Source organism: Eulemur rufifrons, chromosome 28 (assembly GCF_041146395.1).
Source record: "Eulemur rufifrons isolate Redbay chromosome 28, OSU_ERuf_1, whole genome shotgun sequence".
Classification (NCBI taxonomy): Eukaryota; Metazoa; Chordata; class Mammalia; order Primates; family Lemuridae; genus Eulemur; species Eulemur rufifrons.
In genome coordinates, this window is record NC_091010.1 from 28,346,084 (window position 1) to 28,364,205 (window position 18,122).

Below are 18,122 nucleotides of genomic sequence, written 5' to 3' on the forward strand. Positions count from 1 at the left end.
TGTTAGTCAAGTGATCTTAGATCAATTCAGTTGATTTCTCTCTCTAAGCCGACCTTTCTCATCAGTAAAATGGGTATAACCAAATCTACAAGAGGTCGTGAAGAGATAATGTACGCCAATTGGGCACCCTAGACATTGTCATCATTATTATTGCTATCCAATTTAGAAATGACAGGGTGGAAAGTCCTCTGGTGAGGTCATAGGGCTCCTCAGGAAGAAGTGACAGATTACTCACACCCAAAAGGAAACAGATAGTAACATTTTTTATTAAATATTACAGTGGATCAAAAAGTACAAAATATCTCTTGCCTGCTATGTGATTGGGAAACTATTGGCACGTAATACAGTATCAAAAGCAGTAATAAGTACAATTTGGAAAACATACAAAATTGAGTGTTTATAGTTGGCTCAGCATTCTTCTGGTAGTGTTTAAACTAATGCAAAGGTTACTCAATAACCTCTCCATTGGGAAACTATATAATATCACTGGGCCATGTTGCTATATACAAATAATCACCTTACAGAGCATAGAGGTTACATAGCTGGAATCACCAAAAGTATACAATATTTACAACACAGGAAAGTTTAAAAAAGTATAAACAGCCAAGAGATTATGCTGCTATTCTTCAGACATATTTCAACCATGGGGAGACAAGCAGAATATCAAATACACCAACAGCCAACACTGGACTTTTAAGTGCTCAAGATAATCATTGCAATGGTGTGGGTCTCACCAGGGCGAAATCGTTCCCATTTCTCTTTAAAATTGGGACAAGAGTAAAACTAGACCAGATGGGACTTGGCTGACCACCACCAAATGTGACTTTGTGGGACAATAAGTGAAGAAGAGAAATAAATGGTTCTCTTTGAAGGCACACTACATAAAATATTTTTGTGGGACCACCTCAAAATTTCCATCAGACACACCAACACAGTGAAATACAGTACTTGAGAATTCATGCACCAGGTCAGAAAGTTGTAAAGTCAACATTGAGTTTTAACAAACCCTTCTGTATATGCCCTGATAAACAAGTGAACTTAAGAGCTTCTAGCTAGTAAATAAATAAGTCAGTCCTGTGGCAAATATTACAAGTTCGAATCACTTACTAGGAGAATACTTAATTCTGAAACTCTGTTGGGCTGTTTTTTTTTATTATCATTATTTTTTTTATTGAGTTGCCAAAAGTTAAACCAGAAATTGCATGGAAAGGTTTGTAAAAAATATTATTCAGAATCTCCAAATCTCCAATAAATCACAGACTTAGTGCATTTTGAATTGCAACATTTCTTGGAAGCCATACTCAGTAAATAGATTTATGACTCCATTGCCAATTAGATTCCACAGTTTCCTTTACAGAACTACCAATAACAATGGTTTGACTGCACAAAGAAAGGTTTGTGCAATTCCATTCAATAATAAGACCCCTTGAACTCAAACAATGCAAACAAAGCCCTATTAAGACTTTTTAAAAACGTAGTTCTCAGCCAATGAAGAATTCAATGGTCTTTTTGACAGATTTCCAAGATCTCTGTTCGGAGTTTTAAAACAAATAACACACTGCTTCTGTTGGGAATGTGTACCCCTATTTCTCTTTATTCGTCCTGATGTTCTGCTGAGGGTATGAGCTTCCTCGGACAGAAACAGTGAGTCTCCTCTCGGAAGAGATGAGAAAAACAAAAGCTGGACTATGTTAACATTGTTTGAAAATGGTGTGATCGAATTCCAACATGATGAAACCAGACTGAAATCATTGCAGTGGGGAAAACAAATGCCCCATATTACAAATAGATAGGTGAGCTCCGCCGGGGACAGACCTCTCCCCACCTTTTTTCTTTTTTTTTTTTTTTTTGAGAAATGAACTCACAGAAACCAAGTACGATCTAGCCCATGTCTGCTGCAGAACCACCGGAGTTTCCTTTTTCTTCCACGTCCTCTGATTCTGTGACCATTCCAACTAGTGCAACTTTCATACATGTGTCCTGGCTAACATTTTGCCAGCTGGAATTTGAGATTTTTTCCCCCCCTCTATCTTGTGCAATAGCAGGATAATCTGCACTCACACATTTATAATCTAAATTCTACTAGTCTACCTATGGTACTATTAAATATATATATATATATTATTCCACAGGAAGGTAAATAATTAATTGAAGCAAATGGAACTCTTAACACTGGATCTCTACATTCTTTTGTTTCCACCTTTGGATATTAAGTATGTTACATGGAATATTTGGCTTCATATCATGGAGACATTTCAATACAAATGCACGGCATGCATGGCTTTGTTTACGAGCCGCAGTTTCACTGTTATCAGTTTTTGATTATTTTGCAGTCGAGTTACCTATTTAGAAGTTGAAAATTGTCATCAATTTTCATAGAATTAAATATCTCAGAGGTAAAAGACTTGGATAACTATGGTTCTAAAGTCTACTGGTAGTGTTGGGGGAGGGAGAAAGTGGCCTGGGGAGTTCATCCAAGCAGTCTTCAGCAGGGATGGGACTTGGGAAGAAAATCCACTCTCTGTATCCATTGACCTTTAACAGGATTAGAAAATGCATCCACCCTGATGGTACATCCCGGTAGCAAAAGGAATAAAGTGGCAAGAATGACCATGGGCATTCTCCACCTCTTTTGACTGCTTGAACAGCTTGATCATTTATTTCCAACAATAAAAAAAATCATAAAGCATACTGTATTGCCAGGTGGTTAAAAACAAGACACAAACCACCTTACGTGTGTGCACACACACGAAACTCATGCCCCATAAACCCTACGAGGATGACTTTCTTGTGAGATGGCTAATCCAGTATGCCAATTATCCCCAAAGATGTGGCCTGGGAGATTCTTCTTGGGAATGACAAAAAACCAACTTGATGAAAGCAACGTGACTACTCATTACTCAAAAGACAGAGGCCCAGAGAAGCTGGGAGGACTTCAGCTGCTCCTCTTCTGATAGCTGAGCTCCATCCTCTTCCCAACCCCCTTTCCCAGACCATTTAAAGGGATCAGTGCCAACACCAATGTAAATCATTTTGGCTCCTGTTCTAATTTCTGAAATTCCTAAAATATCTGTGCAGCCCACAAATATGTCTTCTAGACTCTGTTGTTATTCGGCAGCTTGCTGCCAGTGAGGTTTTTGTTTTTATGATTCCTCTGGTATGTAGGACAGTTTCACAGCCTAGATAAGGTAAGTACAATGCTCAATATTTTCACATAACCCAATACTTCAAAGCAAAGCATTTGGCCGGGTAAGCAGTGTATAAGCTCTTTCAACTATGCCATTTATGAGGAACAAAATCCTTAAGTTGCGGATCTGCAAAGGAACGTTCTTTGCACTATTGTGTGCTCGACTGTTTCTTTTTCATTTGTTCCACTGAAATCAGTTGCTTCAATTTGTAAACAATAACTTTACCACCCAAAGCTGCTCAAAATAAGATGTGGAAAAAGTACAAACACACATCAACAACTAGGACAGTCAGTCAGCCTTTAAAACAGAACAAAACCAAAAACAAAAAAGACTTGCAAACAAAAGGGATACTGTTTAATTAAAAAAAAAAAAAAAAAAAGACAAGAAGGAACTGGGAGAAAATGGAACTACCTGCATATAAATTAGGTAAGCAAACAGTGATACTGGTAGTTTTAAGAAGCAAATATATACAGTCAATTGAACAGTGTTTACTTCTCTGGATTGTTTAATAGTGTCAAAATGAAAGATCTATTGAAGTTCACTATACATTGCATTGATTGAACCTTGGAGAGTTTTAAGAAAAGAGGGGCATCCCTTGGCGCCTGTTGGCCAGTCTTCCTCGCCCCTTCCTTTGAAATGCCTGCCTCCCTTTTTTTTGCCTAGATTGTTTCCTGACCATCGAACTCAGATGGGGTCCTCTAAGTTCTTCCTGGATATACACAAATCCCTTCACAAGGCCCACATGCAAAGTGAATAATCTGGAGGTGCCAGGGCATCCATCCGTGTTGGAAGGGGGTCAAGACTGACCAGCCAAGGCTGGAGTTGTCCCAGAAAAATGAGGCATGTTCACCTCCCCTCTCGGCCCCTACAGCTGGGACTGATCGTACCCCCAGATTAGAAGAAAAACTGACTTCTAATTCTACAAGCCATCACTCCAGGGTAAGGAGTGAAGCTCTGCTAGCCCCCTGCTCTGGGCTGCTGGGCCTACAGTTTTGTGCTGGGGTGTACAGACGACAGCTGGGAAGATGGAAAGGCAGCTTGAGGATTTATAGCAGCTAAAGGGTAAATGCTGTTGTGCAAAAGGTCCCCGTACGAACTTCCTACAGGTGTGGCCGCAGCCAAGTGTCTGTACAGCTGCTGAGAATTTGTCGGCGACGTAAAAATTCCTCTTTGCATCACAAGCGAATGGAAAGCCAGGGGTTGCATGAGCGGAGAAAGCACAGTCTGGTTTTTCAAGTACTGCAGAGAATGAGAATACCCAGCCGGGAGCCTGGAATTGAGGCCCGAGTTACACAGGCTCCCGGAATACAGACCTGGGAAGATAGGGGAGGAGAGGGGAAGCTTGTGGCCTTCTGATCCGCCCCCGGGATGCCCACCGTGCGCTGCCTTGCTGCCTTCGCTCTCCTGCTCGGAGGTCTTCTCCTTCCCAGAGACCTCCTTGGACGGGTCCAGGGGAGACACGGCCCGGGCCTTTTTCCCGGCAATCACGAGGTCCAAATCCTCCAGGCTGCGCTTTATTGGCCGCGCTGCGCCAATGTTCTGCGGGCTCATTTTCCGGTGCAGGATGGGGTGCACCATGCCTTCCATCTTCCTGAAATTCTCCAGTCTCACATGGTGAGATTTTCCTGATCTTGAAAGTGATTCGGGATATTTTTTAGGGGCCGACATGGTCATGGGCGATACCCGACAGGCTTTGGGGTGACAGTCTCGACTCTGGCTGCTTATGACCTGGAACTGGGGGACGCCTTTGCTCTCCTGGGGCCCTGGGGCCGAGTGGGCCAGGCCCAGGACCTTGCCGGTGGGTTTGTGCAGGTTCTTGGGGAGGCTCAGATCCGTCGGCTGGTCATCCGTAGAGGCTTCTGCTGCAGCTGACTTTTTATCTTGCAGATGCAGAGACGCGAGATAATTTACATGGAGCTTTTCTTGGTGTTTGTGGGAAGGAAAAGAACTGTTTTCCGATTCTCTGTACATGTCCCTGGCAGGGTACTTGGATGTCTGTTCATTGTGAAGATGGTGTTCAGTGTGTCTATAGAGGCTGTGGAGATGAGGGGACGAGTAGAAGTCTGCCAGGAAGCTAGGCACGTGGGAATGGGGGAGTGCCCTTTTCTCCAACAGTTTGTCCTTGCCCTCCTGAATTTCTTGCTTCAGGACATACGAGTCAGCAAGGGGGTTAAGGTGATGCTTGGAGAAGCTGCAGCGGTGGGGATCAGATCGACTCAGCTTCTCATGCTTAAAAATGTCATTGATGCTCTTCCTGTCTTCCGAGGGCTTGCTTTTGAAACTCTGCACGTGCTGAATCACCGATGGTCTGCTGACCGCCATGTGGTCAGCGCTCTGGCCGTGGTGGGCCTGGGACAAGCCTGAACACAAGTCATCCCTGGCAATCAGTTTCTTTTTGCTGATCAAAGGGGGTGGGGAACCATAGGGGTAGCTGCTGGAGAGGCCGGCCCCGCTCACTTGGGACAGAAGCTTTTTCTTGGCCAGTGGGGACATGATGCCTGGGTTGCCCCTTGAGTAGAGCAGGGGTGTGTAGTTAAGTCCATGGTTTTCGTTCATGGGCCCAGTCAGGTCTTTGTCTTTGAACATGTCAAATGACTGGACCACAAGGACCTTCGGGGTCTGCTTTAGTGCATTGTGGATGTCATCGCTGCCCAGCTGGTCCACCTTCACAGTGCAGTTGGCGATGTAATCTGCCATCGCGGGCAGTTTGTCATCCTCCATCTCATTCTGGTTGGCCAGTGGTGGCTGCGTGGCGGGGTAGCTGGGAAAGGATGCTTCTTGGAGGTCATTTTCAGAACTCTCTGTAAAACAGCAGGGTTTGGATTCTTGTTTGGAGTCCACCAGGGCATTGGGAGAGGTGAGTGACTGTTTACCTGCCCCAGGGACCAAAGCTGGATCCCTTTCAGGGACCAGAGGAGCACTTGGGGGCCGAGGTGCAGGCCCCTTCTCTCCCGCCTCCTCTGCTGCCTTCTCGCTGTTGGAACCTTGGTCGGTTTCACTGTCCTTTTCTGGGTCTGCTCTGGACGCCAGGGGCCTCACTGCAAAATCCTGGTACCCTTCCATTTTTTTCTTTATGTCTGCCGCTGGGAGAGGCTCAGGGATGCTTTTCTGGCTTAGGGTCTCTTGTTCTTTCTCTTGCTCTGATGAAACCTGATAAAATATTTCAAAAGACAGAAGAAAAATCAAACACACTGACATCCTTTGCTATGAAATACAGTATTACGCACAGTAGTTTTTCTTGAAAACAGGCTTGTCAATCAGCTCATGGAGCTTCTGTAAAGCTTTATTACTCCTCAATCATGGCTCTAAACAAAGAAATCTAAATTACAGAAACATTAGGGGAAATATGCATATTCGCTTCAGTCCCTTATGAGACACCTATCAAAATAGCAAAGTGTTATGTACTGATGGTATACAATCATATCACTCCTGATTCTAATATATAGTTTAATTCTAAGGTTGTCTTCTTGTCAAATCAGTCAATTATCCAAATGGGTTTTAAATTACATGTTGTGTTTTATGACACTCCTGAGAAAGATATTTTTTAAGCATCTCTCTTTCAAAAATCCAACCAACCCTGTGTCAACAATAAATAACAAACTTACTGTAACTCCTTGCCTTTTTTGGAAAGGGCAAATTCCTTCCTAATGTGTTCAATATAATGCATTGAAAATTAGTGATGCTCAAATGTTAATAATTTCTACTCAGTGCCAAGTGACATGTAGATAATGCTAAAATATTGAAGAAGTATGCAGATGCAATGACAGCCTGTCTACCTGAGGGACTGAGGACGTTCTCGGTCCTTCTAGGCTGTAGCAAACTACATTTCTATTAAAGCCAACAATAAAGTTGTTAAAATTCAGGCAGTGGGTGCCACCACAAATACAGCTTTTCTGTTCAATGAAATAAATTACAGTCAATGAGATGGACACTCTTTATCTACCCCTACTGACAGAAGTTGTGGTCACAATTCGACTCATTTAAATTGCCTTATGTAGCTGTGTAAATGGTGACCTTAAAAGGTCATCTTAACTTTCCATCTGTGACCCAGCTGGCTGACAAGCCCTTTCAAAACTGCTGTCCTTCTGCCCTGACATGTCTCAATACAACAGTCACAAAACAGCTATGTTGGGCTGGTCTCCCCCCACCCCCAGCTCATCCCTTGAACTTTGTTCTTTTCTGTTAAAAAAAAAGAAGTGTCAGCCACACTGGCATCTTTAGATGAGATCGAGGATGCTGGTTTAGGGATACATACGAACAAAAATTTTAGGGAATCATGCCCATTTCATAGATATTTCTCCTCAAATCCACTTAAAGATATGCCTGCTTTTTAGGGATGAGTTGTACCTGAATGCCTTTGCTTAGCTTCATATCTTTTTTATTTTTTATTTTTGGTAGTAATAGCTGCCTTTTCTGGTACAAACAAACATCATTACTTGTTCTAGATTAGTAATTATCATCAGTCTCTTGAGCTTATACACTACATGAAAATAGGGAAAAATGAGTAAGGGAAGGGAGAAAGGCAAACTGCATTTAATTGTTAGTTTCTTATGTAGCTAGAGTTTGCTGTGGGGTGATGGGGACGCTTGGCCCCACTGAAGTTTCTATGACCTAGGCCTTCAGTTATATCAGAGGCCCATCCTTCTGGTTATAACACTGGTTTAGGACTTTGAAAAGCTGGGCAGAAAAAAAGAAAATACCCTTTTTTTAGGATGACATTCTATGATCTGCTTTAGTATATTAGATGTTACCTTCCTACCAGGTGCCTTGCAATCCAATTACCCGAATATAGTGGGTTTGACTAGAAGGGGTTTATTACCCTTCCTATCTCCATTGTGTTCACTGTGTTCATACTGAAAACACCAAAAATTAAAAACAATGAAAACAACAATGACAACAATGAAATCCAAACCAAAAATCCCCAACACAGTCATTGAGAAAGAATATACCTGGCCAATAACATAGGTCTATGTTAGAAGTGGGGAGTGGTTCTTACTACAAGGTCAACCTCAGAGAGGGTGGGGATTCCATGAAGCTGAGATACCTCATCGTGACAACTTTTGAAATCTAAGACACTCACAGGTCCCCGAAGGGAACAGTTGGGGCCTACATGGAAGAGACAGCCTAACAGTTTTAAGGGGTTCTATGGACTCAGGGAGTAGGGCTCCACTCTTGGGAATGGTCATCTCCAAAGACGATGGACGCTAAGATTCCAGCCACAACCTCCCAAACCTACCACCTCAAACTCCATCCCCAAAGTGGAGTCATTCAAAGGTCAGCTGGCCCTTTGGTCTTCAGTTTGTCCCCTGGTACTCTGGCAACACTATACATATGGTAGGTAACAGAACTCACTGATCTGAATCCCTAAAATAAATCACCAGGCTAACAGAATAAAGGAAAAATGAAATGTAAGTCTTAACTTGGAATTTGCTTTTGGCCTTTTATGTTGCAAGCTTGCAGATGTTTAAAAATCTACATCATCTTCCCCCTGCCCCTTCTTTTAATTACTAGAGCTTAAAATAGTTATGAAACTTAAAAACAAAAACTAAAATTCTCCTCTTGCTATTAACACTATCTTCTCATATAGAAGTCAGTTTGGTGACTTAATGTCTGAATAGGAGGTTGGGTCTGTGTGTGTGTGTGTGTGTGTGTGTGTGTGTGTGTTTTAAGCCAGTGTTTAATTAGGGAGTCTCTTATGTGTTCATTATAAAGCTGATTTTTAGGGGGTATTTAATATTAGCACCAAAATTCCCTCTAGGGTTGAATCCTAGAACATGCTGTCTCCAAATGTGGCTGCTAAGTTTTTTTATGGGCAGCAAGGTTTTTTATTATTCATGTTGAAACAGAGCCCAGATCAGCCTACATGACTGGCTATAAGCTGATGGTAATGGCTTCTACAAAAGGGCTGTTGGGGGTTGTGGGTAGCTGGGGCTTGTTTTAAAAGGTTCAGAAACTACCTGTTAATATGAGAGATAATAATGGTTTCAGAGTAACCATTTTCAAAATTCCCCTATAAATAATATGCACTTATGATATTTCTAAATTGGTCTTGACCCAAGGCCGTTGCACAGAGGTTATGGAAGACAAACACATCTCTAAAATTTTCAGGAGAGTCCTGCAGAGAAAGAGCCTGTTGATTCCCATGTCCCTCTTTCCTAGACTCCCCCAAAGCATGTCACACCATTTAAAGTCACACCAATTCCTCAGATAGATTGGCCATGAAATAAATGGCCAAGAAACCACATTTCACAATGGAATCTCTTGATTTTAGAGAGCTGTAGCTCTTGCTCCTTCTCTAAAAGTCTGAGCACTTGCTATCAGTTTTCTTTTCTTTTTTATTTTTTTAAAGACAGGGTCTCTTACCCAAGCTGGAGTGCAATGGCACACAATCATAGCTCACTGTAACCTCGAGCTCCTAGGCTCAAGCGACCCTTCAGCCTTAGCCTACGGAGTAGCTAGGACTACAAGTGTATGCACACCTGGCTAATTTTTAATTTTTTTTTGGTAGAGTCAGGGTCTCACTATGTTTCCCAGGCTGCACTCAAACTCTTGGCCTCAAGCAATTTTCTTTCCTTGTCCTCCCGAAACACTGGGATTAGAGGCATGAGCCACCGTGCCCAGCCCTGCTATCAGTTTTCTACTGGATGTTTTCATCTTTCTTCTAGATTCTATTATTGGCCTACCCCATTCAATACCATGCATTGCATTTCAGCTCCTGAACAAACTGAAAGGTTTTTAGGAGTTGGGGAACTATTTGGGGAACTGTGAAGCTTAGATTTTTTGATTTCTTAATCTAACCACGCAACTGAGCAAGGATACAGCTGTGGATTCAGGCTTCCAGAATACCTCAAGGCAGGATATGTCTCATAGAGCTATTTCTGTGCAGCGAAGCAACTCACCTCTGAAGCATCCTGGGGCTTTGGGGCATTCTCTTTTTCTTTCTTGCTCTTAGGCATTTCATGTTTGATGCGTTTGGTTCCTGATACTTTTGTTTTGTTCTCATTTTCCTGTGAACTGTTCTCCTGTTTCCGAGGTTTGATTGGAGGAAGGGGCTTGTCTTCCTCTCCTTTAATAAACCTTTCATATGGTAGGATTAATCTAAAAGGATAGCAGAAGAGAGGATCAGTCAGTTAGGTAATTCCAGCAGCATCAATGCTATGGAAGTTTACTTTCTTTTTTTGAATACAAGCAACTTATTGAATGACTTCATCCCCAATGATGCTGATGCACTTCTAGAAACTTACTCCACAGTTTAGTGATCTACTTTCTTGGTCAAAATCAGTTACTTGGTAACTTATACATTTCTCTGCAAGACCTCTTTTTGGTTTTGTGGGTTCATTTACCAAGGATACCAATGGAAGCATCTAATGTTAACGTCATCACTGCCCATGGCACTTGGCTAAGTGCCAACAACATCACAACAATAATCAGTCCCCAGCCTTTTTGGCACCAGGGACTGGTTTCATGGAAGACAATTTTTCCGTGGACTGGGGGTGGGGTGGGGGGCAGGAAGAGGAGCTCAGGCAGCCAGTTCCTAAAAGGCCACAGACTGGCAACTCCTTAATCTGGGGCTTGGGGACCACAGACAATAATGATAGCTGCTGTCTATTTACCATTCTATCAACAGCTACTTATTGAGCACCTACTATGCACCAGGTAGTGTTCTAGGCAGTAAGAAACAGCAGTGAACAAAACATTCAAATGCCCCTGGCCTCATTAAGCTTACATTCTAGTGGGTATTACGTTGTGCCAGGTACATTACAAAGATGATTTCATGTAATCTCCACAACATCCCTATAAAGTAATATTATTATTATTGTTCCCTTTTTAACGTATCAGGCAACTGAGGTCCAAAAAGGTTAAACAATTTTTCTAAGAGTCACATCATTTGTTAGAGGGGGAATTTGAACTTAGTTCTGCCCATTTCCAAAGTTTTTATTTTGATTCAAGTCAAAGTGCAGACCAAACACTTAAGATAAAAAGGTGCATGGCAAGCACAGCATGGCAGAGAGAGAGCTGTTTCATTGCCATCAGTGTTGAGGGGGCAGGTGACTCCAGTAGGAGGAGTTCTGTTTTAGGGTGCCAAGTAAAAGAGGGCCCCAGTGAGAAGGAAAATGGACAGACTACTCAAGCCGCAAAAATCAGAGGGGCAGCAGATTTCGAGCATTTTAATTATATAATTTTTTTTTAAGCAAAGTACATAAAAATGCTCTAAAAAGAGAAACATCAAACAGCTCTGGTTTTAATCTGTTTTCCCTTTGCGACGTAGCTCTTTATCTGAAAGGGAAAAATAGCTGATGTAATTAAAAGGGATGGATTGCATTACAATCTCAGTTTCAACTTCAGTGATTAAAGTTTTTATAATGCATTTGGTATGATTAATGACTCACTGTGGGATTAATACAAGACTCAGCCTTAAAAATATGAACTTTAATACGGCAAACATAATTTGTTTTAAATAAGACAAGTTGACTCAATGAAGAAAATGTACTTGGCTTATAAACAACATAAATCTGTTCAAATATTGGGGATCCTAATTATTTTCAAACTAAGACTCCCAGGCAAAAATTTCTTTGGTTTGAATATTTGTTAGCTATCCTAAAATTGGTTTCTAACTCTGCGATTTGGATCTCAACTACTTAACCACACACGAGGGGTTCCGGTTTGCGAGTATGGGCATGGGGGACATTTGTGATCATAATATTTCATTCTTTAATAAAATACCAAGAAAATTATGGGAAAATCAAATCTTAATTTATAGCATATTAGAAACAAAATTCATTTACTGAGCATGCTCGGACAAGGTATGTGCGAGGAGGCATGAATAATACTTTGGAGCCCTACATCTGGCAGTGGGCCAGCCACGAAGATCAACACAGCCCATGGGGAATAGTTATCTTCAGATCCCATTACAAACTGAGTTTAAACATGTTACAGCTGCTAAAACTGGAAACTGCTCTCTCTGTGTAGACTTACTAAAATAATATATGGCTGCCAAATACCTGCTTCCCACTGTAATATTACAGTTAATGTTTATATAATAAAAAGCATAACTAAGCAGAAGAAGAGAGAAAAAAGCAATCTTGTTCATACTTGAATTTATTCCATCTCATCTGTGAAGTCCTCAATATTCCCCCCAATTCCTTTTATCTGCCTGGTTCTAACAGGGACTTTTATCCCCTTCAATATCAGCAGGTTGGGGATTTTTGTCTGGGAGCAAAATGCATTGAATATTTCAAACTGGAAAAAATCTTTTAAATGGACTTTAATGAAAACATATTTTATTGTTGGGACAGATAGGTTTGTTTTTACTTTTGTTTTGTTGCCATGGGAACTCGAGGAGCATTGAAGTCTGGATATTCCAGTGGTTACTGTTTGCTGGTACCACCCTTCCCCCAACTTCATTCCCTAATGGAGATGGTGACACTGGTAAGGTACCCTATTCACTGAGATAAAGGACAGCATTGCCTCTGAGTGTGGGGGGAGGTTGAGAGAGAACAGAGAACTGGGTGGGACAGACACCCAGTGGACCCCACAAGACTCCTCCCCCTGGGTTCCGATAATCTTGGGCCAACCCCCAGCTCTCAAGATGGGTGCTAAGAAGACTCTAATTTCCTTTTACAATTTTGCAAGTTCACAAGGCAGGGCAGCATTTTCATTTCAGGTTTTTTTTTTTTTTAATATCTTTTTTCATTTTTTTCTCCCCTTCACTCAACTCAGCAGCTGGCTGGCCAACGGCAGTAAAAAATACATTTCACTTTGCTGGTCAAAGGCCTAAAGCCAGAAGCAGGAAATCTGGAATTAAATGTTTCTTGTATCTGGAAAGAGGCATGACTAAGGTAAAACTGAATCCAAACACAAGCCCTGCTTGTTCAAGGCTTCCAGAGGGAAAGAGTTTGTGTGTGTGTGTGTGTGTGTGTGTGTAAAGGTCAATTGTTTTTTTTTCCTCCTTCTAAATCATTGAAAGATAATTATAGTGGCTTGGGGAAAAAAGGCTCCCAAAATAAAACAAGCAAGGCAGCGGCTTAAAGAAAGCAAGTAGAAATATGACCAGCTGAGCTTTGAAGAACAGGGCATGGTCTCACACGCACACAAACAGTCGCTGCTTCATATAGTGATTTCCGTTCCGTTTGGTGTGATTTTCACTGAATGTTTTTTCAGTTATCCTGTCATGGTACAACACAATTACCCCACAGGATGTGATCTTATCATTTGATTATTAGAAGTTTTTACAGCACAAGAGGATGAAAGCTATTATAGGTTTCTGAACGTTTAAACGTTCACCGTGCATGCCATATCGTTAAAAATAGGTTAGTCAATATAAGGTCAACATTGCCCAATGTAGGAAGCTGAGTAGGCTGGTATTAAATAAAGAATTTAGTATAATGCAACATGTTTGTGCCTTGAGGATGATTATTCCTCAAATATTTGTAGTACAACAAAGATGTAATCAGGTTCTAAACTGTACAGATAAAAGCAAACATGCGCTCCAGCCCCTAAGAATTCATGACACAGGAGAGATATTTTCAATGGCCTGCAAATCTAAGAGTGGGGTCTGGGTTTTAGGAGGGTGGAAGTAATGGGGAGGAAATGCGATATATTCATTAGAAAATCCAGAGAGGTTTTCCCCCCTCCTGATCTACAGCATGTCTGGGGATTGAAAGCTGGACAGATAAATGGGCCTTTATTATTATCCAGATTTCACATTTCAGATTAGCAAAATGCTTATTTACGATGCCATTAATGGATCTGAAACAGGTAAGCCATTATGTATTAAAAAATAACATCTTTCCATAGGCGTAAGATTTGTAGCAGCATGAGATTTTATTTTTCCCTAGGAATAATACAAGAATAACATTTTCCATCCCAAAGCAGAAACAGTAGGGGAGCTTTTTGCTATCATGGAGATTCTTATTAAATTCAGTCACTGTGAAAAGCAAGATTTTTTTTTTCTTCCTTCTCATTCTTCTTCTTTCTTTTTTAAAAAATAAAGAGGACTTAAAATCAACCCAAGTTAAAATTAACAAATCAATGAATGGCATTATAACCTTGATTTATTAGCATCTGAGCCATTAAATTATCATCAGACATGAAATTGCTGGTTTGAAAAGATTTCGGCTTTGCTAAATCTCAAGTTAAATAATGGTGCTCGGTATACTAGGTTTTTAGATCTGCCTCATCTGATATTATGAAAAATTCAATACATTTCTCTACAGCAGAAGTCAGAGGTCAGCAAATCTATTACTGTAATGTAAGTAATCTGGCAACCTGCCAACTCTTTCTCCCTTGTATTATTTTTTTAAACTCCAAGGCAGATAATTTTATATTTACAAAGTCTAAAATCCTACAGGGCCAGGCCTCTTTTTCTCAACAAAAAGCAGCAGCCTCACATTAGAGAAATGTATATCACACATGTGCTCATCATTTGCATTTCACACAAAAGAAGAAAAGACCCTTCATCTTTATTAGGCAACATTCCCCTCCCCTCATCATAAGCACGGGAAAAATAATGTCAGATCTCATCTGAACGAGTAACCACTAATGTCTCCTGTATTGATTAATGCTTGCATGGAATGACTGAACTTTTGGGCCAAAACATTTAGCAAACGGTGCCTAAGAGAAGAAATGAGAATCCATCTATTTATAGAGCACTGAAAAATGATATTTTAATAATGTCTGGAAGTGATTCAATCCAGAGAGTGGGGAAAAGAACTGGGAAATCTTTAGGGTTGCATTTGAATCTCAAACTCACCCCACCTGCTTTGTAGGCACTTTCATGGTGTCAAACCAGTGAGAAATTCCAGGAATGAAGATTTGCTAGTGTCCTTGGGGCAGAATATTTTAGAGGCAGAGGGAAATAAAGTTGGTGTGCATGTCAGGTCAAAAATGCTACTACTATTCTTATACTATTAGGGTTTCTTTCTTTCTTTTTTTTTTTTAGTACAAAAGAAATGACATATTGGTTCCACTGGGGCTTCAGACCTGATCTGATCCCAAATGAAGTCATTACACCTCTGAGTTGATTCCAGTCTTGATAAATTCTAAGGCTTGGCCAGACGTTTCCCTTCTCAGCCAGAAATAGAAAATACAACTTCCCTGTGAAGTGTGGGAAGCAATCTTTCACCAAATATGAAGCCAATAAAAGGTATATTTTTCCCTTCTCAAGATGAAGTACACACACTTGTTAAAGTTCCAACAAGTCTAGAGAATTTCTCATCTCACGTACTGCTCACCTTTCAGGGTGCTAGACCATGGCAATAAAAATGGCAGAAGAGCTTTTAGGGATAGGGAATGAAACCAAAAACCAAATACACAAATGTGCTATGTAAATATGCAGAGAAATGAGAATATTTCCTCAGTGGGCATAAGACTTGCTGAGCACGATAGCACCTATGACACTCTGTTCCTGTTCTTTTAAAAGCCAAGCTCCATCTAAGAAAGATGTAGGCTCCAGATAAAGATCTCTTCCATTTTGTGGTGTGAAGTTCAGTGGAGCAGAAAAAATAGCGGTGCCATGTGGAACAACAGATATGTAACTGACAGAGCTGAGAAAGAAGCCTCCAGTGTCACCTTCCAACAGACAAGGATGTGAACCGAAAGCTTGCAGCACCAAACCATGGAGTGAGCAGCCACACCAAGGTGGAGGCTGTGACAAAGGAGCCTATGGCAGGTCCCACCTGAGCCAACAAAATGGCACAAGAGTCCAACATGGATTCTGTGGGAAAGACTTAACTTGCCCAAGAGCTATCAAAGGTAAACTGTCCTGTGCGCTTTAAAAAGGAAAGTATAAATAGAATCATGTGCATTCTATGCTGAGACACCTAAAAGATACTGGGTCCATTATTACCAACAGGGAAACATGACCACTTGTCATCAGAAAAGCTCTCTTCCCTAAGAAAATGATCTGCTCACCAGGGGCAAGAAAATTTTTTGAAGGTTTTAGTACTCTCCATTTGCCCCTGGAAATGGTGGGAGAGTTGCTTCTTGGGCGGACTGATAATTCTCACACCTCCCTTCACGGTCCCCGAGTAAGTGTGACTCTAACTGAAGAGAAGAAAGGGACGTGATGCTGGACCCAGCAAGACGGTGGCTTGGCTCCCATAAGCATATATCAGGGTGGGAGAGTTAGCTCAAGGATGACAGGTCCCCTGAACTGGAGTTACATGGACTTTAGGGGCTGGGTTAGTGGCAACGTGGGAGGGTAGAGAGAGAAACTTCAGGTTGTTCTTATGTATTAATTAGGCATTACAATATTAATTGCAGCTACCACGCATTAAGTTCCTATTAACACTAGGCACTTTGTATTACAAAAAGAAATATCCATAGGTATATTATTTTATCCACATTTTATGGATGACAAAACTGAGGTTCAGAGCTATTAATAAAATGATTAAGTGACTAGTCAACAGCATACAGCTATTACGTGCCAAAATTTGAGTCCAAACACAGATCTGCCTGCCTCTGCTAGCCTGAGCTACCTTCACCTCTGTGAGATAGCTGTGCATGTTCATATACTGTCTGAGAAGTACCAATGTCAGGGAGATACTGCAGTGATCACCCCTGCCTGGGTTAAGTGAATTCCAAGCTCCTAGGAATTGCCTAAGAAATCAGGGTGAGCATTCTCCTTTCTCAGAGGCAACAGACCTATGGAATACACAGATGGCCATTCCACTAAGGGTCAGCCCACTGCATCAGAAGAAGACCTATGGCTTGGACACTGGGCACACTACTTCTCTTAGAATATGCAACAATACCCATGCCACACTCTTCAAAATGTGGTGACCTTGGTCGGATCAGGTCCAACTTAGGATTGGATAGTAAGAGAAACTCAACAATCATATCCTCCATGAATTCTGGCTTGTATTGATGTTATTCCCATACCTTTCAAATGATGACCACATTGAAGAAGGTTGGAATGGACTGAAGGAGGGCTGACCTTATGCCCCGCAGGGATTAAAATACATGCTCACAACAGAGACCACGGACCACAAACAGCACCCACCCCTCCACAATGCCAGCCGGCAAAGATGGCAGCAGTTACTCTTCTCAATGAAAAAACAGTGACTAACTCAGAATCAAGTTGCATGGATCCATTTCAAGGCCAGATGAACATTATTTCAAGAATAATAAACAAACATACATAGTGTTTTCCATGTGATGTGTGCATCCCACAAATGAAGGCAGGCAGTGTCCTTATGTAAAAATAGGCGAACAACTATTGCATTTAAGTCCCATGTATGTTAGATACTACTGGTTCCAGAGCTCCTGAAATGTTTAACACTCCCCCCACAACAATGATTATTTTGGTCAAACTTTATAATAACTTGTACAAAAACAAAATGTTCCAAGAGTTTTTTTCAGTGGAAGAGTTAAAGATATATTTTAATGGTAAACAATTACATTCTTCTGTCATATGATACTTTTTTTTCCTCTTTCTTTTTTGGAAACATGCTTTCTGAATTTTCAATAGTTCCTTTGTGAAGGCATCTGTTACTCACATAATTGAAAAGATGTTTGTGCAGTGGCATGCTTGAGAGTACAGTTATTTAATCTTAATGATAAAGCCCCGAGGACAGAAAATCATAAGTAGAAACCTTTTGCTATTTATCAAAAAGAAAAGGGGCCAAGATACCTAATATATTCTCAAATTTAAATTCATACTTGATAAAAACTATCAATAAAACATGGGACCTGCAAAGTTTCTTAAATACCATAGTTAGGCTCAAAGGGTATGGGGAGTAGAGCAAAAACAAAAATGAGACAATAAAGGAGCCTGACAAAGAAAAACTGCTGTTTGGCAAGCTTTTTTTTTTTGGGGTCAAACAAAGAACTTGCTGTAGTTTACAGCATGACATACACACTTGATTAGTTTGTGCCTGAGGGTGTTTTACACTCAACAGTGTAAACTCTAACTTCTATTAATTACAACTTACA

General features: G+C 41.0%; 1 protein-coding gene across 2 annotated transcripts in view; it reads right to left on the bottom strand.

Annotated features, from left to right (window-relative positions):
• Positions 1–244: 244 nt before the first annotated feature.
• ARID5B (AT-rich interaction domain 5B) overlaps positions 245–18,122 on the bottom strand; it is a 176,684-nt gene continuing 158,806 nt past the window's right edge. For both annotated transcript variants that reach the window (XM_069460027.1, XM_069460028.1), the window contains 2 exons: positions 10,088–10,286; positions 245–6,338 (listed from right to left, as the gene is read on the bottom strand). In XM_069460027.1, the coding sequence (XP_069316128.1) occupies positions 4,173–6,338; positions 10,088–10,286 (2,365 nt within the window). In that variant the 3' untranslated portion in view covers positions 245–4,172. The remainder of the gene's footprint in view (positions 6,339–10,087; positions 10,287–18,122) is intronic.